This window comes from Hippocampus zosterae, chromosome 14, assembly GCF_025434085.1.
Source record: "Hippocampus zosterae strain Florida chromosome 14, ASM2543408v3, whole genome shotgun sequence".
Lineage (NCBI taxonomy): Eukaryota > Metazoa > Chordata > Actinopteri > Syngnathiformes > Syngnathidae > Hippocampus > Hippocampus zosterae.
The window spans coordinates 1,010,623-1,034,877 of NC_067464.1; the positions used below are offsets into that span (position 1 = coordinate 1,010,623).

Consider the following 24,255-nt stretch of genomic DNA (forward strand, 5'->3'; position numbering starts at 1 on the left):
CTTGGACCAGAAGTCGGTTAATCATCAACCTGCAGCGCGTTTAAAATACAACAAACTCTACGGACACATTTTCAAACTCTCATGGCTGTCTTCACTTTTTGTTAAATTAAAAAAAAAAAAAAGGCAACGTCATTGTCCTGGCAGCTAAAGTTTTTTTGCCGGGGAGCTAATGAAAATGACAACAAATGACAGATTCTAGTATGTTTTCAAAGCTTGTCTTGTTAAGATTTGAAAAATCCTTGCGTGTCCAACGGGATTTAGGCCACTCTGCCAGGGAGATAACGGAAAGCTAACACAGGCTGAAAGTTAGCTAGCGGGCAGCTAGCATACCTCTCTGGGGATTTAGCGGAAAGCTAACCAAATTTTCCATGGAGCTAAAGGGAAGCTGCTCCTGTTTCTCAGGGAGCTAACCAAATGGAAAAGTAACCGACTGTTTGAACTAACATGTCATATGCTGCCAAGATGCTAACAGGAAGCTAAGATACCCAACCAGGAAGCTAGGTGGAAGCTAACAGTGAGCTAATATTTCCTATGGAGCTCAAGTTATTTGCTGGAGATGAGCACACAGGAAGCTAACATACTCGTCAAGGAAACTAACACAACATACACCACGCCAGGGAGCTAATGGTAAGCTAACACGTTCATCCGGGCTACCAGCCGGATGCTAGCATTGGTCCTCCCTTTCTTTTTCCAGACCAAATTCCGTCCTTCGTTTACGCTTCGAACATTTTGCCACCGAGTGCAGCTGGGACCACCTTTACGTCTATGATGGCGACTCCATCTACGCCCCCCTGCTGGCCGCTTTCAGGTACTCCCACCGCCGTTCTCGCTAGGCGGCGGCCCAACGGAGGTTTTCCCGCTAAACGATTTTGTTTGTTTTTAAGCGGTCTGATCATTCCCGAGAGTTACGGCAACGAGACGGTTCCAGAGGTGGCGTCGCAGTCGGGCTTCGCCTTGCTGCACTTCTTTAGCGACGCCGCCTACAACCTGACCGGATTCAACATCTCGTACAGGTGAGAAAACCCGAGGACGCTGTCGGGACGCCGTTTTGATTGTGCCGAACGGTGCGTCAACCTGGAAGCCAAAAGATGCATGTTCTCCCCGGGCCCGCGTGGGTTTTTCACTGATGAAAAGTGGGGCAAAAAAAGGTGCGTGAAGGGTTTGGTAAAGTTGTGTGTGAAGCACACGCGCTGTTAATCATCGACCTGAATGGATGAGATTTGTTTTCATGCTGGAGGTCAAATTCGAGTTTTATTTTGAGCACATAAATCCTCTCAATTCCCTCGCGTTTTTTTTTTTTTTTTTTTTGGCTTTTGCCACGTGCTCCACTCTTTAAAGAGCACAGGCGTGTGATTCCGCAAGAGCAGATGTGAGCGTCAATAATTCATCAGGCGCCCTGTGATGTTTTATTTAGAATTTGCTTTTCAGCAATGTGTGTGGTTCTGGCCTCCCCTCGTAGGGTGAACACGTGTCCCAACAACTGCTCGGGTCGGGGCGAGTGCCGCCTCGCCGACGCCACGGGGGCGCCGCGGTGCCAGTGCCGAGACGGCTGGAAGGGCGACGCCTGCGACGTGCCCTACTGCCCCGACGACTGCGGGTTCCCCGAGCGAGGTCGCTGCCGGGACAAGACGTGCGACTGCTTGCGGGGTTGGCAAGGTGAGCCTGCCGCTCCGTTGCGCCCGCCCGCGCGCACGCAGAAAAAAATGGCCGCCGCATACGCAACGACCCACCGCTTTGGAACAAAAATCTGAATTCAACAAATCATTTATCACACGCCAGCCACAAAATATTCAATATAAAGTGCTTGTGGATGTGGAGAGAAAATGGGAAGTGGGAAGCTTTCAAAATAAAAGCTGTTCGATAGGATAGGATATACATAGCTGAATAGAACCAACTTTGTTGCCGAAAAGCAGTCGCAAACGAGCAGAGTCATATCAAGCAATCCGGAATGTGTTCAGAACAGGAAGTAGAAACCTACCAAAGCATAAGCACGCTTGGAATGAAAGAAAAACAGGAAGTAGTAACCCACCATTAAATTTGTAGCAGTCATTTAAAAAAAGGCTATTGAAGCAGCACGACTCGCAAAGATCCCGAATCAAAATGCTTTTGTTCCCAAAAAGCCGAAACAGGAATTAGAAACCCGCTTACGAAAAATGCGCGACGAGAACCACAGCCAACATTTGCTTCACACCAGCCACAAAAGATCCAAATTGTAGTCACGTGTTCACAAAAAGCTGCTGGCAAAGTCCTGTCAAGGCAATGGCGATGCAACACAAACAGGAAGTAGCAAACTTCCAAAATTAAGTCTGACAATTATGCAAAAAATGGCTCAACCAAAAGTACAAAGAAAAAAAAAAGCGTCTGGACAAAGCTGCGTAAAACCGTCTGAGAGTGAAATCGGACAAATAAAAATGGGACAGAAACAACAAGAATAGACCTACCAAAATAAAAGGGGTCACCACAACCAACAATTCAACTCACACACAGTATGTGAGAAGTACTAACATAGCTTAACAGAGCCTTAAACTTCTTCTCGTCTTTTCTTCCCCCCCCCCCCCAGGCCCCGGCTGCTCCGTGTCCGTCCCGGCTGACTCGGGTTTCTGGAGCCGGGAAGCCTTTGTCTCTGAGCCGGGCCTGGCCAGGGCCTCGCACAAGGCGGTGGTGGAGCAGGGCGTCATGTGGGTCATCGGGGGATACGTCTTCAACGCCTCCGACTATCACATGGTCAAAGCGTGAGTCCGAAGACCTCGCCGCGTTTGGGAAATCGCGGCCGTGAGAAGGAGAAGAAGGCGTTTGGTTTTTTTTTTTTTTCTCGCCATCGCAGGTTTAATTTAAGCAGCAAGTCGTGGCTGACGTTGGACCCGTCCGTCAACAGCGTCCCACCTCGATACGGACACTCGGTGGCGCTTCACGAGGTAAATCCAAGTTCGAGAAGATGACAAGTCCTGTAGATTGTTGAAATTTGTAAGGGGTGGGGCGTGGGGGGGGGGGTGCACCAAATTGTCAACGGCCTTCTTGGGGGTGGTGACTGGAAAAAAAAAATAGTTTCCCGTTCCACAGGGCAAAGTGTACATGTACGGCGGTAAGATGGATTCCACTGGGAACGTGTCCAGCCAGCTGTGGGTGTTCCACGTCCAGAACCAGACCTGGGTTCTCCTGAGCCCGCGCATCAAGGAGCAGTACGCCGTGGTGGGACATTCGGCCCACGTGGTACCCCCCCTGCAGGAGGGGGACGCCCCCGTCATGCTGGTGCTCTTCGGACACTGTCCTCTCTACGGATACATGAGCCTGGTGCAGGAGTACAACATTCGTAAGTTAGACGAGGTGGCCCGCCGTAGCGTTTTGAAACGTCATCATGGGGTCTCAAAAACCTTTTTTTGCGCTTGATGGCAGACCGCAACCAGTGGAGCGTGGCGCCCACCGACGGGGCCCTGATCCAGGGCGGCTACGGCCACAGCAGCGTGTTCGATGACGCCACCCGGGCCATCTACGCGCACGGCGGCTACAAGGCGTTCAGCGCCAACAAGTGCGGCCTGGCCGGAGACCTCTACCGGCTGGACGTGGACACCAGGAAGTGGTGAGCGGTCGGACGGACGGTCGGGCGGGCGGTCGGGGATCGAGCCCGGCCGGCCGTTAACGCCGGCTGTTTCTGCGGCAGGACCATTTTGAAGGACAGCGGCTCCTTCCGCTATCTCCACACGGCCGTGATAGTGAGCGGCACCATGCTGGTTTTCGGTGGAAACACGCACAACGACACCTCCATGAGTCACGGCGCCAAGTGCTTCTCCTCGGACTTTATGGCCTACAGCCTGGGTTGGTACAATCATCGTTTGTTTGTTTTTTTAAAAATATTATTTATTTGTGGCTATTTGTTTTCCCATAGTCAACCTAGCCCCAAAAATGTGTTTGGACCACAGGAACTACTGTCCAAATTTTATTCCCCCGGCGATTTATCCGGTTGAAAAGAACACCCTTCGAAGATTTGTTGGACGTCTGAATGTGTCTAAATTGGAGCGTTTAGCCAAAGCTAAAAGTTCATGGATCATTACGGCTCGTCCCTGCGATCTGAGTGCCCGCTCATCACTCCCCTTGCTTGACATTGCAGCAATGACGTCATTGGATTCACATTGCCTGTTATGGGTTTTCGACACCAGGGGGCACTGTTCACCTTTTACAGTTCAGCGATAGCTTTCAGACGCTGACCCTTTTTAAAAAAAAATCTTATCACTTTCTTATATCTTTCTTATTTCCAGCATGCGACGAGTGGACGCCACTGCCGCGGCCTGAGCTCTTCCACGACCTAAACCGCTTCGGCCACTCTGCGGTCGCCAGTGACGGGTGAATCTCTTAATACGTAGAATATGCAATGTCTTGTCTTCCTGCTGTGACTTTTCAAATGCGAAATGAGGTTGGAAATGTGTGAATAATGCATGTCTGGCATTTTGTGACATACGAACATGTGATGCAAACATGGAGATTTTTTTCCATGTCCACATGAATCTTTTACACCACGAGACTTGACGCTGGGCCCCAGCCACGTCCGTGCCGCGGTCTTCTGGGTGAACAATTTAAAAGGCGACTTAAAACGTCAGACTGGCTTGAAAATTCATCACACATTCTTGGAATTGTGAAAATGTTCCAGTTTCGACACGGGCTCGTCTCGAATAAAGACAAAACTAACATGAAGCATTTGCGGGGGAAAAAAAAAAAAGACAAACCCATTCCAAAAAAGATTCCAAAAAATTTCCAAGCTGTTATAACCCTGCTTGAAAGTTCTTCACACTGATGTAAGGACTTCAAGTCTTTAAACTTTGCTTCTTTTTTTTTTTGTACTCAATCACGTGCAATGCGAGTCATGTCACATTTTAATGAGATGAATTTGTCTTGTGTGCGACTGCACATTTTCTCAACATTAGCTCTTGGCTAATTAGCACCGGGCCGGTTGCGACGACCCAAGGTCGTTTGCGTCCCATCACTTAGACATCCTTGCAGCTGCAAAATGTGCCAGCGAGAAGCCAGATGGCGCGCAATGAGTCGGCAGTCCAGACGCCGACCGGCAAGGACGAGTCAAATCAATGAATTCCATATGCACTTGTCATTTATTAAAAAATGAATCACATTGATTGATTTTAAAATGGCGCGCTTAAAAAAAATGGCGATGGTGTAAATGATTTTACATACACATTGCATTATATATATATATATATTTTTTTTAATTTTTTTAGTGCGCATAAAGAACAAATCAAAATGAGATTGAGATGATATCGTCTTGATTTTTTTAAAAATTAATTATGAATCGGTTGATTTGTTTAGCAAATGTCAAATGTCATAATTTTACATGCAACGACGTTGTCTAGCCTTTCGTGGAGATTTAGTTCATGGCATGATTGAATAAAATATGATTAAGAATGATTGCATTTTTTGTGAAAATGTTCTCTTTAAATTGTTTATTCAAAATGAAAACACACTTGAAATTCATTTTCATTAGTGATTATTTTTGGACAATTTCCAATTGCCGTTTTATCAGCAAAACGTGAATAAAGTTCAAATAGCAAATCTAGTTCTCTAAAGTAATTGTAATGTCTTATCTCCTGTTTCTTTAAGTTAATTTTATTTTTTTTGCTGCTTGCAGGGTGATGTACGTGCTGGGCGGTTTCAACAGCCTTCTTCTGAGCGACATTTTGGCGTACACGTCCCCGCGCTGCTCGGCCTTCTCCAGCGCGGCCTCGTGCGCGCAGGCCTCCGCGGGCCTTCACTGCCTTTGGAACAGCAGCCAGGCTTCCTGTGTGCCTTGGGAGGGAAACGCCAACCCGGAGCAGCAGCAGCAGCAGCAGATGCCCCTGTCCTGCAACACTAGATCCTGTAGGTGGCGCCGTCAAACCTGTGTTGACAGTAGCCGCCATGTGACGTCGTCTTGACGTTTTGGAAGATGCCTTCAAATTTTGGCTTGCGGTAGTCAAACCAGCGCAAGCGTTGGGGTACAGTCTCGTTCCGGCGCCGCCGCTGAAATGTATTTGATGCGCTCGCCCCCCCTAGATGCTGACAACGAGCGCTGCGACCAGTACGCGGATTGTTACAGCTGCACGGCCAACACCAACGGCTGCCAGTGGTGCTCCGTACAGTGCGTCTCCCTCGGAAGCAACTGCACCGCCGCTTCGGTAACGACCGCAACGCGCGACACCGGCGGCGCCGGGCTGTTCGGAGCGTCGTTACCGGGCCCGCGTGCCACAACGAGCGTGACGTGACGTTCATGTTGTGCCAATTTTCTTCAGGGTCCCGTGCTGGACTTTGACAGCTGCCCAAAAGACAACCCGTCCTACGTTTGCAACAAGAAGACCAGTTGCAAGAGCTGTGCCTTAGACCAGAACTGCCAGTGGGAACCACGCAACCAGGAGTGCATCTCGCTACCTGGTAACCATTACTCCTTTTCCACCCCACCCCAAAAAATAACAAAACAAAAACTAAGCAGCTGAGCTAGCGCCAATTTCGCTGGTGGCCCGTAACTAGCGCTAGCATAAGCGCGGTGCAAAAGAGCCACATGTGGACGCTAGTGAGCCGAGATGTGGCCAAAATGTAGAATGGTGCTAATGATGCACCCCCCCCCCCCCAAAAAAAAAACTAAGCAGCTGAGCTAGAGCCAATTTCGCCGGTTGCCCGTAACTAGCGCCAGCATAAGCGCGGTGCAAAAGAGCCACATGTGGACGCTAGTGAACCGAGATGTGGCCAAAATGTAGAAAGATGCTAATGATGCACCCCCCCACCCCAAAAAAAACACAAAACAAAGCAGCTGAGCTAGAGCCAATTTCGCCGGTGGCCCGTAACTAGCGCTAGCATAAGCGCGGTGCAAAAGAGCCACATGTGGCCAAAATGTAGAATGATGCTAATGATGCAAAATATGCTAGCAGAAAAGTTGCCGCCCCGCCCCCCGCCCCTATGGAAGGACATCGGCACGGCGCCTTAGTAACTCGCACCCGCATTGCGTTGCAGAGAACGTGTGCGGCGAGAGCTGGCACCTGGTGGGCAACTCGTGCCTGAAGTTTCTAACCGCCAAGGACTCTTACGACAACGCCAAGCTGGCGTGCCGCGGCCACAGCGCCGTGCTCGCCTCCCTCACCACGCAGAAGAAGGTTGACTTTGTCCTCAAGGAGCTGCAGATCATGAGCGTGGTGGTAAGGCGTCGAGGCGGCGGGATTAGGGTGCCTTTCCCGGGCCGGATGCGCATGTTGTCTGCCATCTCGACTTTCGGCGTTCCAATTTTAAGTCTTTTTCATAACTCGAAATTCCAGCACGGCAAACCACTTTGAAGCCCCGTTTATAAAAGGCATCGTGATCCTGCAGCTCGTGACTGTGCTGGTTAAGGCATCAAGGTATCGCGGCTCGCAGGATCGGGGGCTATCGACGGCGCGTTTAGCGCCCCTTCCAGACACGATCAATCCATCCCAGAATTGCAACGGAATATCTTGGCCGGAGAAAGTGTAATTGGAGCGGCGCCGGAGCGAGATGGAGCTCTCTTTTCCTTTGTTTACGCACGCGAAGGCTCCGCGGAAATTGATTTGCCGATAGCGCGCCTTTATCGCCGCGCTCGGCTCCAGCCTGTAAAATTGATGCCGGGGCAAAGATTCCTCTTTCTCGTGATTGTTGTTTCGTCGTTATTGGACCCGAACCCTTGCCGGCGTTATTTTGGGATTGCTCCGGAATGTCCCGAAATGTAGAGCACTTCAAGGACGAGAGACGGCTTGACAGATTCTTTATCATCAACTGCAGAGAATAGCAATTTATTTTTGAAAACTTGGTCCTGCCATCTTAAAACTTTGCCCCAACCCCCCCGCCCCCTCCCGCCCGCAGTACAAGGCAATGGTGACTCCCTGGGTGGGCCTGCGCAAGATCAACGTGTCGTACTGGTGCTGGGAGGACATGTCGCCGTTCACCAACACGTCGCTGCAGTGGCTGCCCGGCGAGCCCAGCGACGCCGGATTCTGCGGCTACCTGGCCGAGCCCGCCTCCAGTGGACTCAAGGCGCAGACCTGCATCAGCCCCGTCAACGGGAGTCTGTGCGAGCGGCCGGGTAAGTCCGCGGAACCGCGCTGCGCTACGCTAATGGGTGAACATTTGTCTTTCACTGCAGTTTCACTTTCACTTCGGGCTACGGCGGCGCGTGAGCTGCATCGACGGGAAGTTGTTAGCGGTTAGCTGGCTGCGATTGCAGATTGCCGTCAGAGCCGTTGCGGTGCATCTTCGATGATTATTATTGGTTTTATTCTCATTCAAAGTTTGTCCGGTGCGCAATTCGCCAACGGCGCTGGCAAAGAATGCCAATCTGGAGCGCGAGCATTTTTAAAACGAGACGCGTACAGTACGTACGATAGTTTCTGCAAAAGCGCGTGCCGCGCCTGCGCGTCACTTCCGGGCTATTCTGGAACGCTACCGTTGCGAAAACCCGAAATCATCGGTCAGAAGCGGCAGAATCATAGCTGACAAGACCGGTCCCATGTACACCCCCCGCGCGAATGTGTAAATACATATTTGATGACATGATTCCTCTCGTCATCAGTGCAGCGTCACCTTTATTATCAAGCAAATTAACGGTAATGAATAGCTAACGACCGAATGCAAGCGCACGGCCGGAGCCGGGCGCACGCGCGTTCCACTCCGCCAACGGCGCCGGTGACGAATTGCCTCATCAAACGCAGCCATTCGGCAAGCAGATTGCATCGTGACAATAATTCACTCGTTGGACTTGATTGCAAGTCTTTCGAATGCGAGCTAGCCTGCGCGAATTTGCCAGAACTGTCGACCACGCAGGCGAAATGATTCCCGATGATGGCGAGAAAAAGGTGCATTGCCGCGAGGGGTCCCCCGCGCTAACCGTGTCGCCGCGTGGCTTTTTTGCACAGCCAACCACAGCGCCAAACAGTGTCGGACGCCGTGCGCCACGCGCGCCACCTGCAGCGAGTGCACCAGCAGCAGCTCGGAGTGCATGTGGTGCAGCAACATGAAGCAGTGCGTGGACTCCAACGCCTACGTGGCCTCCTTCCCCTTCGGCCAGTGCATGGAGTGGTACTCCATGAGCACGTGTCCACGTAAGACCCCGTTTCTGCATCGCCTTCAATCGTTTGAAACCGGTTGGCACCGCCTTAAAATCGTCAGCTTGCCATCTTGTGATCGGAGCGGACCGTTGACATTTTGTCGTCACTTCTTGGAATTTCGCTTTGTTGTCTTCAAGTCAAACTTCCCGGAAATGTCGTTATTCCATTAAAAAAAGTTTTGTTTTTTTTTTACATTGTCTCAAAATGTCATCAGTCTTGAAACCTCGAAATCTTACCGTGAGCAGCTCTTTGATTCTCTTTTTTGCTGCCGGCAGCCGAGAACTGTTCGGGCTACCGTACGTGCGGCCAGTGCCTGGAGCAGCCGGGTTGCGGCTGGTGCACGGATGCCAGCAACACGGGCAAGGGCCAGTGCATGGAGGGCTCGTACCGGGGACCCTTCCAGACCTCCGTGCCGGCGCCCTCCACTCTGCCGGGCCTCCCCGCCGACCCGCCGCCCGCCCTCAACGCCAGCATGTGCCCTGGCGAGGCCCTCTACAACTGGTCCTTCATCCACTGCCCAGGTGGGATTCTGTCCAATGAGTGATTTTAGCTGAGGTTCCTAGGCAAAAAAAATAATAATAATAATTGTCAAACAATAGAGATTATTTGCAACTAATTTTGGCATGGGGTGGCGGTAAAGCACTACTTTTTCTCTATGGCCTGACTCCTCTCACTTTGTAGTTTATTGGCACCAAGATTATGTCAAAAGTATTACTTCTATATTAGACAGGGCCATGGCCTGACTGAAGGGAGCTCCTCCTCTAATGCCAACATAGTTCCTTGGCACCAATATGGCGATAGAGCAGTGCTTTTGTACAGGTTGGGTTGGCTTACTACATGCCTTTCCGTGTTGCGCTTCACGCTTTGTTGTCTCGCAGATTTTGAAACCATCTCATTTTCTATCATGGGCATTTCGCTAGACTTTGAAGTTTGCCGTGATTTAATGAAAATGAAAGATGGGTCATTTTGGCGTTGCTCTTTCACATCTCGTCAATAATCGGCCCTTTGTCGCTCGTCGCCGTCAGCGTGTCAGTGCAACGGGCACAGCCGCTGCGTCAACGAGAGCGTGTGCGAGAGGTGCGAAGACCTGACCACGGGACGCCACTGCGAGAGCTGCATCTCGGGCTTCTACGGAGACCCCACCAACGGCGGCAGCTGCCAGCGTCAGTAGAAATCGCTTGATCACCAACGGCAAACTTTTTAAAGATTAACTTTTTTTCTTATTTTTGTCCCCCCCCCCCCCCTTTTGGGTGCAGCATGTAAATGCAACGGTCACGCTAGCATGTGTAACACCAACAATGGAAAATGTTTCTGTACCACCAAGGGCATCAAAGGAGACCGCTGCCACTTGTGAGTAGAACCAGCACACAGTGTGTCCCCCCACCCCCTTACTGGCTTTTAATATTTTGCACGACCCAAACTGCAGCGCTGGAGCAGAATGAAGTACGCATGATGTTTATTGTCCATCCTTCATAGCGCCCTTGTTGTTCATCGCTTTTTATGGTGTGTTCAAGGTGCGAGCTGGAAAACCGTTACCAAGGCAACCCGCTGAAAGGCACCTGCTACTGTAAGTACCAATCAGACCAGCGCTGCGCTGGGAAACGCGCCACGGGAAAATAATTGTTGACTCACTTTCTACTACAAATGATGACATCTCTGTTCATCTATCTTTGCCGGGGACAGATGGCGACGGGGGGGAGGGGGGGGAGGGGAAGCAATGAGATGATCTTGTTGGATGTCAGAGTGTCCAATTAAAGTGTGCATCCACCCGCTGCCATTCATACAACCGAATAATAGTTTTGTTGAATTGAACAGGCCTAGACTTCACGCTGAGTGACTAATTTTGTGAGTAAATTTAGCTGATGTCGTCATTAATTCAGTGCAATTCATTTTTTCCTCCCCTGTGGAACCAATTGGATTCTTTATGTCAAGCCCTGTGGTGCCACTAGATGGCGACAAAGCCTTGGCTAATAGGAAAAAATAATTGGTGTCAAGGAAGTCGGTAAAAAAAAAAAGGAAAGAACCCTGTTTGCGAATAGTGAAAATCCTCAAATAATGAATACATTTGATAATAAATATCGTGGAGGGGGGAGATCAACACTCTGCGGTGGTCTACTATATCTACTGTTTTTCTTTGCTTTTGTCCAAAAGTGTGCAAAGACAAACACATTTGTTGAAGGCTCTCCTAAATTTTGTTCGGCGGTGTGCCGTGAGCTCTTTCTAAAGTAAAATATGCACCTTGGGCGGGAAAATCAGATTCAGACGTCGCTAACAGGCGAGCACGGAGGTCAACGCTAACGCGTACTTACGCTGCGCTTTCATCAAAGCGCCCCTCATTCGGGTTTGTGGCAAGAAGCAGATGGCGCTCATCTGCATTCAAAGTGCCACTGAAAGTCAATCGAAAGCTTTTTTTTTTTTTTGTCATTTTCTTTTTATAGCGGTCGCAGCAGGTTAGCATCAAGCATCTCATTAAGCCTGAGGGTCGACGTGCATAACGGTCTACGATAGTGACTCATACGTTCCAGGCAGGTGGCGGTCACCCAGTGAATTTTCCATGACAATTATCTTTAATAATAACGCAACGTAACGCTAATACATTTTATATACACGCGGTACACCGCAGATCAGAGATTGAAAAAAAGGCCTAAAAAATCTGACTGCATAACTCCAATCGAAAATATTTTTTAAAAATAATGCAAAAAAAAAAAACATTTTACATGCGTCTTAAGGAAGGACAGCGACGTGGACATCCCAAAAAAAAAACAGAATGTCGACATTTGCATGGCTGTCACGTACCCGCGACAAGTTCTGACGTGTCGGGACAAATTCTTTTTCCAAATGGACCTCCCACAGACACCCTGCTGATTGACTACCAGTTCACCTTCAGCCTGTCTCAGGAGGAAGATCGCTATTACACGGCCATCAACTTTGTGGCCACGCCCGAGGAAGTGAGTTTTCGCCAACCTCCGCGCGCACCTTTTGCGCCGCCTCGTCTTTTCAACTTTTCTCTCTTTAGCCCAACCGAGACTTGGACATGTTCATCAACGCGTCCAAGAACTTCAACTTGAACATCACCTGGGCTGCCAGCTTCACAGGTATAAGCTCTCAAACGAATCGGTTTAGTAAACGAATGTAGCCGCTAATTGCTACGGTGTGTTTGATGTGCTTTGGGGGGCCCAAGCGGGTACGCAGAGCGGCGAGGAGATCCCCATCGTGTCGCGCAGCAACATCAAGGAGTTCAAGGACAGCTTCTCCAATGAGAACTTTGACTTCCGCAACAGCCCCAACATCACCTTCTTCGTCTACGTCAGCAACTTCACCTGGCCCATCAAGATACAGGTGAGGATGTCCGCGGCGTTAGCCCGACCATGTTAGCTTTAGCGTCCCGACTTCGTTCTCACCATTCGCCACGCGCTCCAACTCCCTTGGCCTGAGCCACCTCCGTAACCAAGCGTCTGCATTCTGTTTGGCTTGAAATGATATCTTGTAAACAAATGTGACACGAATCGTCATTATAACAATAATTATAACACCAGAATGTGTTTTAATCTTTTGATTTTTAAAGGCAGGACAAAAAAAAAAAGTTGACGGACAAAGGAAAATACAAAGATAAATGAGTTAAGTTCAAAAAAGTAGAGCTACAAAACAATAATCTGACAAAGAGATAAAATGACACTCAAAATGGTAGGAAACCAAAAAATTAAATGAGTCAAAATGGTTGTCATGAAAACATAAAAAGGAAACGGCGACGAGAATTCAAGACAGAAATGAAGAAAATGACAAGCAAAAACAAAAAATCTGAAGGGTTATGAAATAATGACAAATGACAAAGGAAAAAAAAACAATGACACAAGAAAGCAAACAAAAAATGAAAAATGTCAAGCTAGAAGTGAAGCAGCCAATTCAGGAAATGAACCAAAAAAATAAAAGATGTCAAAAATGAAAGAAAAAAAAATGCTGCAAGAGACGCGCCTGCATTTTGCAATTGTGGGAACAATGCCAGCCCATGAAAATAGTCGACATAAAAGCAAGAAATGAGCTTTTAAAAAAAGGCGTCAAAGTTGCTCTTGCGATGGCCCTCGCCGGTTGTCCCTAATGTTCTGTCCCGTGAGCGTCGAAACAACCTGCCGTTCTTTTTTTCCCCGGCGGGTGTGTTTGTAGGTTTTGCGTTACAACGTCCACCTGAAGCGCATGAATGGGAATCTTGTCCGCTTCGCTTCACTGTGCGGTCCGGCGTGAATGCGCCTCTTCATGCCTCGGCGGAAGCGCTTTGCGTGTGTTCGCTAGCGCGGCTCGGCCCGCTGACGTTCTCAGCAAATCTGGCCCTCCGCCCTCCAAGTTTGCCAACGGCAAAGTATTGCCGGCCAGGGCGGGGCGCTTCCTGCACAGCGACTTTTCCAGTCCAGTTGCTGTGGTTCTGAAACAAACACGCCGGGCTTTAACCGCCATCTTGACAGGTTCGTTTCTCCAGAAGGGAGCCGAAGATTATTGAATTTGGGATTTTGAGGACTATGTTTCGGATCAAATTGACGAGAGGGGAATGGCCGCACGCGATAGCTAACGCCCTCCGCCGTTGTAAAACCCACCAAGACAGGTAAGCTATACCTTCGCGTCACCGTTGGGCTGACCGCTAGCCGGTCAAATATTAGCTTAGCTTCATTTCAGTTACGTTTCATTGAACAGGCGAAGTTGCAGACAATGCCGTGACTTGTTTGGGACTGTTTGAAAAAAAGTACCACTATTGAGTGCAAAATGGCTAATTAAAAAACAAACAAACAATAAAATTGAATTTAAAAAAAGTAAAATAAGAAAATACTCAAAGAGACAAAATAGAGTGGCAACCCCGCCCCCACACAAATAAGACGGACAATTAAGAAAATGATGCCATAATGAAAATACGCAAAACAAAAGAAGATTTAAATCAATCCAACTTCAAACCAACAATCCAATTCTTATTTAAAATGGCGCCCTCTGACCTCCACATAAATCCATCCAAAAGTACCTGATAAATATTCATGCGCCCATCGCACATGTTCTGACGCTCATCCCGCCTAAGCTGACAAATAAAAAAGCAGCAGCGCTGACCGGAGCGGTCGGCGGTTACGCGCGGTTACGCGCGGCCGCCAGAGCGGGGCGCTGTTGTGTTGCTGTTGCTGTTGTTGCCAGGCGTTTGATTCGCCGCTGGGGAGGAGAGGCACACTTGCATCGTTGCCCCTGGCAACCTTGATGAAGGAGCTTGTCGTGAATACAATTGCTTTTGTCATGATTGACTTTTCATCTGCCCGCCGCAAGTGAGAGCGCGCGGGCGCGTGCGCACGCTACGGCCAGCTCACGCAAAAACAAACCTGTCGACGGCAATGCTACTAATAGCATGTAGTGCGCTCTAATAGCGGCCGTCCTACGTGGGGTTAGGGCCATCGGGTCATGTCAGCTGTAGGTTTTCAAATTGTGCTTTCGGTTCTGGGCTAGGGTCACGTGGTTGCAAAAGTGTGCACACCCTTCCATGAATACAATGCGTCTATGTTCCGAATTGAATCGCTAATCGCTAATTGGTCGTCATCACACAACCTCCCTTTGATCCACCCCAAATAAAGTTCGGCGGTTTTCCTTCTTGGCTCCGTAATGCACTTTAACCCCCAAGTGGGCTCCTCTTCATCTTCCGGGTGTGCTGATGTCACGTTGTTTCATCCACAGATCGCCTTCTCGCAGCACAGCAACTTCATGGACCTCGTTCAGTTCTTTGTCACCTTCTTCAGGTCAGCATGCGAGTACACTTGTGTGTGTGTGTGTGTGTGTGGGCGTGCATCTGTGTCCGCGCGGCATCTCTTCAGGAAGAGCTCTAATGTGTTATTGATTTTTTTTTTTTAAATGACTGTGAAAGATTGAGTGCGGCGGCGTTTCCGCTGCGCCTTTGGTCAGGAAAAGCCAAATGTCCACCTTGTGGACACGTCATGAGGTACACAAAATCCGATTTTGACTCGATGCTTATTTGGCATTTGACACTGTGAGCTTCAAAGTATGCTTTCCAGACGGCGTTCGGGTTTCAAGATGCCAATTTTATGGTTCCAAATATTTGGGCGTTGAGGAATTGAAAGTTCACATCCAGCGTCGCGACGTCGGGCTCATCGTGTGGTAATTAGCAGTCAGGTGATGTGTGAGCTTTTGTCTTGGCTGCTCCTGCTGCGTTTACTCCTTCAAACTTTATCCTGCGGTGAGGCCTGATGTTCCAGAAAATTTCCATTTCCTCTTCCCCTGAGAGTGAAACTTGTCGTGGCGCACTGCGGCTGCCATTAAAAAAAAAAAAAAGGAGGGGGGTGGGGGGGAGAAAAAGGTGCGCTTGGTTCCGGGAGACTCGATGGGTGTATTTTTAGTACGACGCCGTCCCGCTGGGAAGCCCACTGACGCTCATTTGCACATACACACAAACACAACTCTTCAACACGCTCCACTTAACTATACTACTACTACACACACACACACACACACACGCACAGGTCATATCTGCCTGAGAACAAGTTGAGTTGTGTGCCGCAGACACAATTATCAACATTTCATTTCCTTTACCAAAGCGACGCTAACAGCCCGGGAAAGCGTCGAAACGATTCAGTGGCGACAACGTCGGTGCCGCAGAGCTCTCAAAATGCAAGCGCGCATGTCCGAAAGGGTCCGTCTTCAGCGAACTCACGATAAACGCACACGATCCTCGATTGCTTTCGAGACGAGCTTCCAAGAACCTAACGCATCCATTTACAACACAACTTGATTCATTGGGCGATTTCAAAGCGCTGTACATCAAGTAAAAAAAGCTTTTGAATATCCCAAACGTGTTTTTGTAATTGCGGAAATGCTCAAGAGGACATTTTTACCCCACCCCCCCCCCCCCCCCCGGTTCTTTCCCCCCTAAAGTCATTTCCCTTCAAGAAAACGTTATATATATATTTTTTTTTAAACTCAGATGGCAGTTGGCATGTCGACAAAGCCCCCCCCCCCAGTCCTGTCGGGTGTCACGCTGGCGCTAGGCTAATTAGCGGCGCGAGAGAGCGCTTAGAGGTGAAGCCGTCCAAGGTAAACGGCGGCAAATGGCAGCTTGACGGCGAACCGTCGAAATGCTTGGCGACAGGCGGGCCGGCGGGGGATTCAACTCGATTTAATCAACCTCTAAATACCACCGTGACTGTGCCGCAGTGAGTGAAACGCAACATGTGTAGCATCGGCAGCGTTTAGCTAGCAAAACTCAAAACGTTTCAGTTCAATTCAGTGACCCCCGCCAGCTATTCGTAGCTATTTGTAAAAATGCACAAACCTCGCTGTGAAACGTAGACGGCGCTTCCCTCAACACCCGCGCGCTTAATATGAACACAGACAAGCTAGCAGTGAGGCATGATTGTTCGGCGCAAGTTAGCGTCCGTTAGCCAACAGTCTCAAGCTAGCGCTTTCTCGATTGAGATAGTCTGATCGGGACCGGAGCTATCTGATGGTTGCGCTAGCGAGACGTTGTGGTCTGAACAAATCCCCTTCCCTTTGTGACGTAGCGTCCGATGACGCGACGACGCGTTTCCGTTCTGTGTGGTTATTGCTAGCCGTTTATGCGCCGTGGCTTTCGCCTTGTGGGAAAGCCGCGAATACTGTCCTCAATGTCGCGTGACGGGGACTGTTCGCTCGTGATTAGGTTCGTGACGATGTTAGCTGAGTAACATTAGCGCGAGGCGTTTATTCTGAAAACTAATTAAGAGGGGGGGGGGGGAAACGGGTAACTTGCGGCGAGTGAGAAATTACGTGGGGCACAGCAGGAACTGGTGGCAGGAAATCCTCCAAAAGACGTGATGTGACACTCACCCGGTGAGCTTGTCATAACCGAGCGGAATTTATTTGCGCAATAAAGTTTAATCATCAAAATGGAAATGTAGCGCGTAGTGGCCTTACACACATTATGCGAGTGTGCGTGTTTGCGCGCATGTGTGTGTATCGCTAACTCAGAAGCTGACGCGGTGCATCGTCATCACCTGTCAGACCTCCTCGGGGGATTTCGGGTAAAAGTGCAAAACGATGTTCGCTTTTTTATTTTTTATTTTTTTTAAGTGCCTGATGTTTGACACGTTTGTTCGCATCGTCCCAGAGTCTGCCCGACAACAAGTGACATCGTCGGTGTGAACGTGTTTTTGTGCGTGTTGAATATGCTGCGTGTGAAATTGGAGCATATTTGGGTGTTGTTATTATTGATGAGCATTTTGAAGATACTTTTTGGGTATTATTCATTCAGAACTTTGTCTTATACTTTTTAAATATTTTTCAAAGTTGGTTTGATGCAATGCATTGATTTCTTTGTCATTCTTTTTTTTTAATTTGCTTTGTAAATGGTTGTTAATGTTTGAGGTGTTTGCTTTACATATATTTACCTATTTGGTGGAATTTTATCGAATTGAAAGTAACCATTTTGAATTATCAAATTCGATTTCGTTTAGCTTGACGACGAGATGAAATCATTCATAACGCCGGTCAACAGATTTTTCCAAGTTAACTTTTTGGATTCATTTTTGCGCTGAGTTCTGACATAACGTGGTTAATTCACGAATGTATTTTGTTTTCGTACTGATTCTATTTATTCCGTCTGCTCACATTATTTGGGAGTAACTTCTCTTCTGCCTTTTAACTGGGAGAAACGACCCAAAAGAAAACTGTAGAAACTGTTGGTGGCGCTGATAGCGCCACCTACGGTTTTGATTTAGTACGCAGGGGTGGGGCTTTGTGTCACTAACGCCACTTCCTGTGTGTCCGTAGCTGCTTCCTGTCTCTGCTGCTGGTGGCCGCCGTGGTTTGGAAGATCAAGCAGAGCTGCTGGGCGTCGCGTAGACGAGAGGTTAGCCGCCGCCGCTGTCGTCTTTTCAAAAAAAAAAAATTTTTTTTTAAACATCAAAGACAAAGTGCGATTCTGTCAATTCATCAATTCCAAAATCAAAACCAATTCTTTTCCCAACACTTTGGTTCAGCCAGCAACATCATATACACACATTTTTTTGGATATAATCGGATGTGTTTTGGTCAACATCCAAGATAATTTAGTCTTTAACAAATTAAGCTCTTCTACTGAGCTTAATAGGTTTGCTTTTGTCAACAAAACACTTGGTGCCAGTTTGTCCGCCGTGTGTGTGTGTGTGTGTGTGTGTGTGTGTGTGTGTGTGTGTGTGCGCGTGTGTGTGTTGGCAGTCTTTGTCTTTCCCCGGCGCTCTTCAGCGTGAACATTTGGGATGTTTCTGTTTTGGAGTGCTGCATTTTTTTGAGAGGGGTCCCGGCCTCCAACAACACGCGAACTCGGATTTGCTTGTGCGCGGTGTTGGAGAGCCTCTTGGAGGCCCCCCCCCCCCCTTGCGCGGGAGCCCTCACCTCTCAATCCGTCGAGGACTCTTTCAGGATAACCTGCATGGAACTCAATGTTGGATTCCAGCTGTTTGTTGACCCTCCGGCCGAAATCGAATTTGAACACAAAGGGTGGAGAAACGCACGTAGACAGACAATTATCTCATGACTGTTTATTTTTCTAAAGTGCAATATTCGAGAGTGCTTCTTTTCCTTCTTGAAAGCACTTAACTTTTTTCTTTTTTTTTTTTTTTAAGGAGGCTGAAAGGCAACCGACATTCTGCCACATATTTAAAGATGTCCTTGACGAGCACTTTCACTTCTCCTCCCAGCACACTGTACCGCTTTTCACCTTGTCTGTTAGCGTGACAAGTCTTCGCTTGATGCCTGTGTGAACGCGCGTCTTTTTTGCCTCTCACGGCTCGCGCGATGCATCGAAATCCGACTAATCTTCCCTCCCTTGATTTTTTTTTAATGTAGCATAACATTAGCATTTGGACACGTTCCAGTGTAGCTTGTAATCCTGCTGTTCTGTCAACCTCGGCTGACCCCCCCCCCCTCAAGCATCTATCATCATCGCCGGCTTCTCTTACAGCAGAGGGATTCCCTCATTCCGAACTTTTGGGTCACAGGGACTGTTGTGGAAATTCAATTCCGGGGGCCGAGGAGCCTTTGTTGAATTCCGTGCTGCTACGATGTCGGCCGATTGTTTACGTTGGCGCCAAGCGCCTCGCGGCTAACCGTCAAACCTTGCTCCTCTGTCGCCATAGCAACTGCTGAGGGAGATGCAGCAGATGGCCAGCCGGCCTTTCGCCACCATCAACGTCGCCTTGGAGACGGACGAGGAGCCGCCAGACCTGATTGGAGGAAACGTCAAGGTGTGGGCGCTCTTAACTTTCTCGAGGTTGCGTCTTTGTTTCCGTCGACTGACGATTGACATTGCGACCATGTGGACGAAGACGGTTGTGTATTATTTCAGCCCGTTGCGTTGATTTCCCGCTCTACGCGCTTTGCTTCACGCCGTTTATGATCTCGAAGACGGCGCCGGATCAAAAGTGTCAATTAGCGGCCCGACTTGCGTAACAAAGTCGTGAGTTCATCCGAGGGAGGCGGTGCGGCGTGAAAACAAACGAGTCGAGAAAAAGCAATGAGGATGTTGTTTGTTTGTGCCGCGTGCTACTTCTTTCGCGCTACAAAGCAAAAAAAAAAAAAATGTTCCGGAGCAGATGTTGTTTGTTGAAGAAGCGGAAAAAGTTGGATTGTCCGGGGAGTTTGGCAGAACAGAGACGGGAAAAGAAAAGCGAGTTTGTCGACGTGGAGCAGATCACGTGAAGAAATGATGGTAGCCATGACTGAAAGGACACTGGCACTAAAACCCGCTCGTCATAGGCACTTCGATCAAGATGTCAGTTTTGAGTGGACCCACAAAAACATCTCCAATCAGGAAGCCAGCCCCTGATGCTAGTTTCATTTAGCAACGCGTCAGCAATGACTCTACCTACAAAAAAAAGTCTCCAGAAGCCCTGTCCAAAAAAAATTGGAAGTGTACCATTTTAGTTGGAGGCGGCCATTTTGGCTCTGCGGCGTCCTTTGTGATTTGACAAAATTATTCCGCTTGTGGAGCAGGTTTGACTGAGCAACGTGAAATTTGGTTGGCTTTTCCATCATGAGAAATTGCGATTTCACCCCAAAAATTAGTCTCTCCCAAAGCCTGGTTCGCTTTGCAACATGAGATTCGTAAGCCTGTATATCATGAGTAGAACCACAAAATAGTCTCAAGAATTCATACCCAAAAAGACACACGGCTAGTCTGCTATATGAGGTTGAAGCAGCCATTTTGGTTCTGTAACCATTCAATCCCCCAAAACCAATGTCACGATCAACATGAAACTCGGTGGACATATCTCTCATGAGCAGACCCACAAAAATGCCATAGTTTGAAGCTGCCATTTTGTCTCTATACCACCATCGTTTCTTTATTAAATTATTTTTATTCAGGTCCCAAAGCCAGTTTGACTAAGCAATGTGAAATTCACCTGGGATGTCCATCCTCAGTAGACCCACAAAAAAAAAATCTCATAAAGCTATACCCAAAAAGACTAAAGGAAGTTGTTACATTTACGTTGAAGCTGACATTTTGGCGGTCTGGCGCGCCAGTAGACTTGAGCAAAAAAACTAACTAAATAAATAAAAATTGTTCCTGAAGCTCGTTTTCCTGAGCAACGTAAAATTTGGCAGACATGTCGACCCAGAAAAGTCATCCGTGGCCGAAAAGAAACATGAAATCCGCCATTTTAGTTTGAAACTGAGCTTTTGAATGGGTTGCGCCCGCTCGGATTCGAACAGCAAATCGTTGAAATCATAAGTAGACCCACCAAAACTCATACCTGAAAAAGCCGCAGGAGACCTGCCATTTTGGTGTGAAGCAACCATTTTCAGCATTTGGTTTTGTTTGTATTCGGTGTCAGCCGTGTTTACTTCACATGGTGTTTCCCTCTAATTTACTGACCCTTATCCCATGATGTCTGCTCTTCTGTGTGGGCCTTATCTGCGCTTATTTGTGTGTGTGTGTGTGTGTGTGCGCGTGTGTTTAACAAGCTGGGAGTCAAAACAGCAGCTCGCCGCCACTATCAGTGCAGTCCTCCTCCGCCTTCTCCATCTGCGCTTTGGCTTTTCTTCTCCCCTCCCCTTCCGTCTGCGCTCTCCTCTTCTTTCTTTGCTCTCCCGCCAGCCGAGATCCAATTTAGATCCTCCCGTCCGCCCGGCCTTTTTTTTTTTTTCTCCACCGGGCCGCACGCACGCACGCCCGTCCGTCCTATCGGCTCAGATTGAGCTTCTCGGAGTCTCGTCGCCGCTCGTTTATCAGGCCGCCGCGGTGGCGTTTGAAAGGCGACGCGAACCCTGCATACATTCATTAAAAGTTGTTGGTGGCCTTAAATCGCTGTCCAAAGTGGCGCCGGAAGCTTCTGGAGCTGACGCGAGCCTCATGCACAGCTACAAGGGGTGAAAAAGATTAGTTCTGTTACTGACCAATCGCTGTTTTAATTGGAATTAAATTGCAAGTTTCTGCTCGCATTACAGTGCCGCAACATAGGTGCTACATAATTATGATTTTTTTGTTTTTTTTTTTGCTTTGTCTTGGGTTCCATGGAGGCACCAATTTCTTCAGACGCTCCGTTAGGCGCCGACAGCAAACTTCACGTCGTTTTTTTTTTTCTCCCTTTTATTCAGACAAAGAATTTCGTTTTTACCTCAGGTAAAATAAAAGCTAAAAAAAGAAGCTCATTGTCAGAAGAAAAAAAAATCAACTCTTGAGCACAAAAGAAGACATCTGGCCACCATCAGTTCACGTCTGTTGCAATTTGTGCTCGCGGTTTCCCTTTTTATTTATTTTTTTGGTGCTGATTTTTTGCCAATTTGGATTCCGACAACCATTTTTTTTCTATCATTGGATTTAAAGCTTGAAATGATGTGGTCAGGAAGCCAAAAATAAATGTTTTTTTTTAACCACATAAGAATAAATATTTCTGCAAATGCCAAAGTTAGCCAGGAGGCGATTTTTCATATGGTGTGACCCGAAAAGAAAGGGGAAAAAAAAAGCTTCCAGTCACGATACATTGAATGTACTCTCACGCTAAATAACATTTGCATAAATCAATTTGCTAAATGGGACTGCAAAGATAAAATGTACATCAGAAACACAAGATTTGATTTGGTTTTTCTTCGTGTATGAACTGCGGAGCTAAATTAGCCAACATTGATCTCTTTGCCAGCCCACGAAGGCTTCAAACCAGCCAAAATTGCCATTTAAATGAGCCGTTTATATCAACATTAACTCAATTAAATTCCACTTAACCGAGCAATTTAACAAACAATGAATAATTGACGATTCGTCGTGTCCTCGCGGCCTCATCTTTGATCTCTTGTTTTGGTTAGCTAATTTGGCTAAAAGATTCCAATTAAGGATTGTAATTGCTTCCGGCGAAACAAGCTAACATTTTTTTTTCCTTTTTCTTTAAATGCTCATTTCTGAGTGTTGACAAACCGAAGCAACGGCGAGGCATTGTGGCGCCATTCCCGACGCCTCGTTTTTTGAGCGGCGAGCGATGAAAGAGGCGCGGCGGCGCGCGGGGGAAGGCTAATAACCGGGGCTTAATTGAAGTCGGACGCCTCGCTCTGCCTGCGGCGGATAGATAATAAGTCCGCTTGCTGTGTGTCGGCGCATCGGCGGCGGCAAAGCGGCAAAGAAGACGAATTGTTGTTGTGAGTGAAACGCGTCAATTGCGGAAGCGATTCGCAAGAAAACTCCCAATGGAGTGCGTGTTTCGTATGTGTGTGCGCCCATATGGAAAAAAAAATAGTGATTGGGAAAGAATGAGCGTGAATGAGAGAGAGTGAACAAGTTGATGTGAGTTGAGTAGGTGGGGCAAGATAAAATCAAGTGAGCGAATGTGCGTGTATGTCTGATAGCGATTGCGTCATCGCAACTACGCTCGCGTCGCTAACATTCGCAAGCTAATCGGCTAATCGCTGTACGTAAGTGCTAACTGTAAACAATCGGAACATCCCTCAAATGTAAATTCACGGTGAACACACCCCACTAATAAATAATATTGCATACATTTACGTAATGTAGACATACAGGCTGTACTTGGTTTAGGAGACGAAGTTACAGTCCATCTTTTGGAGCTTCCCCGTACAACGTGAAACCGGAAATGACTCGCGCAACAACATCCGGTGTGCCTTTCACAATAAGTGACTTGACAAAATAAAGCAGCTCTGTCGCTATAGAAACGGAGGACAAATGTTAACATGGCTCTTCGGGAGCCAGAATAGGTTCAAATGCAGACAAATGAGATTATGTGCGCGCGCACACGCACGCATTCCCGGTGGTAAAATTAAAAGAAAAAGAACAAACAGACATAAATGTTAAAAAAAAAAAACATATCCGAATGGAAGTTGTTGAATAATTCACACCAAACAAGTTGATGCTCTCCTTTCTTGTTGCTTTCAGGCAAGCCTCATAAAACAAGCGCTTTTCACCGAGCGCACAAGCACACTCGTCATCATCGCTGGCAAACGTAAACATCGACGCACATTGAAAGTGTGAAATAGGTCAAATTCTGAATAACATTACGGTGCTTTCTAATGTTAGGAGTGTGCACTTGTGTGTGTGTGTGTGTTTCTCCACTGCGAAACTTTTTAATTGCTTTGGGCCAAGCGCCAAAACGGCAAAGAAACGAATCCTGGCGCATATACGCCAGGCGATCCTCGTGAACGAGCTTGAAAGCGATTCCTTCCCCGGCGCAGACGCGCGCTGCGTGTAAAATATCAAATCAGACCTCAAAAAGTCAATCGACAACGGACAACTAAGAAAGCAAGCAGATAAAAATCCAAGCTCAGACGTCCCTGCTCACCTGTTTTATGGGTTTGGTCATGTGATGTTGGCAACGCGAGCCCGAAGGCACTTGGACGGTCATTTCAGTCGACGGCAGAGGCTGCTATAGGGACCAAATGGATGGATTCATCTTGCTTTAATTCTTACTCCTTTTAATGCCTTCTCGATTCAAAGCTGGACTCGCGCGTGGCAAAGACGACGTTTGTTGGATGACGGCAACGTTCTTTGCGTTTGTCTTCCAGTGCGTTCCCAAGCCGATTGCGTTGGAGCCATGTTTTGGGAACAAAGCGGCCGTGCTTTCCATTTTCATTCGCCTACCACGAGGCAGCGGAGGAATCCCGCCGCCGGGGCAGTCGGGTAACGCCACGACGACCACACTCCAAAGCAATCCAAATATCCGTTGCTTTCGCGCCCGAC

The 24,255-nt window shown here is 48.1% G+C and overlaps 1 protein-coding gene across 2 annotated transcripts in view; it reads left to right on the forward strand.

The window, feature by feature from the left end:
• The window catches only part of atrn (attractin), a 29,556-nt gene that overhangs the window by 2,145 nt on the left and 3,156 nt on the right, over nt 1-24,255 (forward strand). For both annotated transcript variants that reach the window (XR_007966772.1, XM_052086471.1), the window contains exons 3-28: nt 695-808; nt 885-1,013; nt 1,460-1,656; nt 2,561-2,732; nt 2,825-2,915; nt 3,061-3,310; nt 3,394-3,577; nt 3,659-3,813; nt 4,254-4,338; nt 5,633-5,862; nt 6,037-6,158; nt 6,273-6,411; nt 6,988-7,169; nt 7,846-8,065; nt 8,895-9,080; nt 9,362-9,607; nt 10,112-10,249; nt 10,343-10,436; nt 10,601-10,653; nt 11,940-12,034; nt 12,103-12,181; nt 12,268-12,425; nt 14,781-14,842; nt 17,865-17,943; nt 19,211-19,318; nt 24,081-24,195. Coding sequence is in view for 1 of the 2 variants with exons in the window: in XM_052086471.1 (XP_051942431.1) it covers nt 695-808; nt 885-1,013; nt 1,460-1,656; nt 2,561-2,732; nt 2,825-2,915; nt 3,061-3,310; nt 3,394-3,577; nt 3,659-3,813; nt 4,254-4,338; nt 5,633-5,862; nt 6,037-6,158; nt 6,273-6,411; nt 6,988-7,169; nt 7,846-8,065; nt 8,895-9,080; nt 9,362-9,607; nt 10,112-10,249; nt 10,343-10,436; nt 10,601-10,653; nt 11,940-12,034; nt 12,103-12,181; nt 12,268-12,425; nt 14,781-14,842; nt 17,865-17,943; nt 19,211-19,318; nt 24,081-24,195 (3,683 nt within the window). In the remaining variant the exon portion in view is untranslated. The remainder of the gene's footprint in view (nt 1-694; nt 809-884; nt 1,014-1,459; nt 1,657-2,560; nt 2,733-2,824; nt 2,916-3,060; nt 3,311-3,393; nt 3,578-3,658; nt 3,814-4,253; nt 4,339-5,632; nt 5,863-6,036; nt 6,159-6,272; nt 6,412-6,987; nt 7,170-7,845; nt 8,066-8,894; nt 9,081-9,361; nt 9,608-10,111; nt 10,250-10,342; nt 10,437-10,600; nt 10,654-11,939; nt 12,035-12,102; nt 12,182-12,267; nt 12,426-14,780; nt 14,843-17,864; nt 17,944-19,210; nt 19,319-24,080; nt 24,196-24,255) is intronic.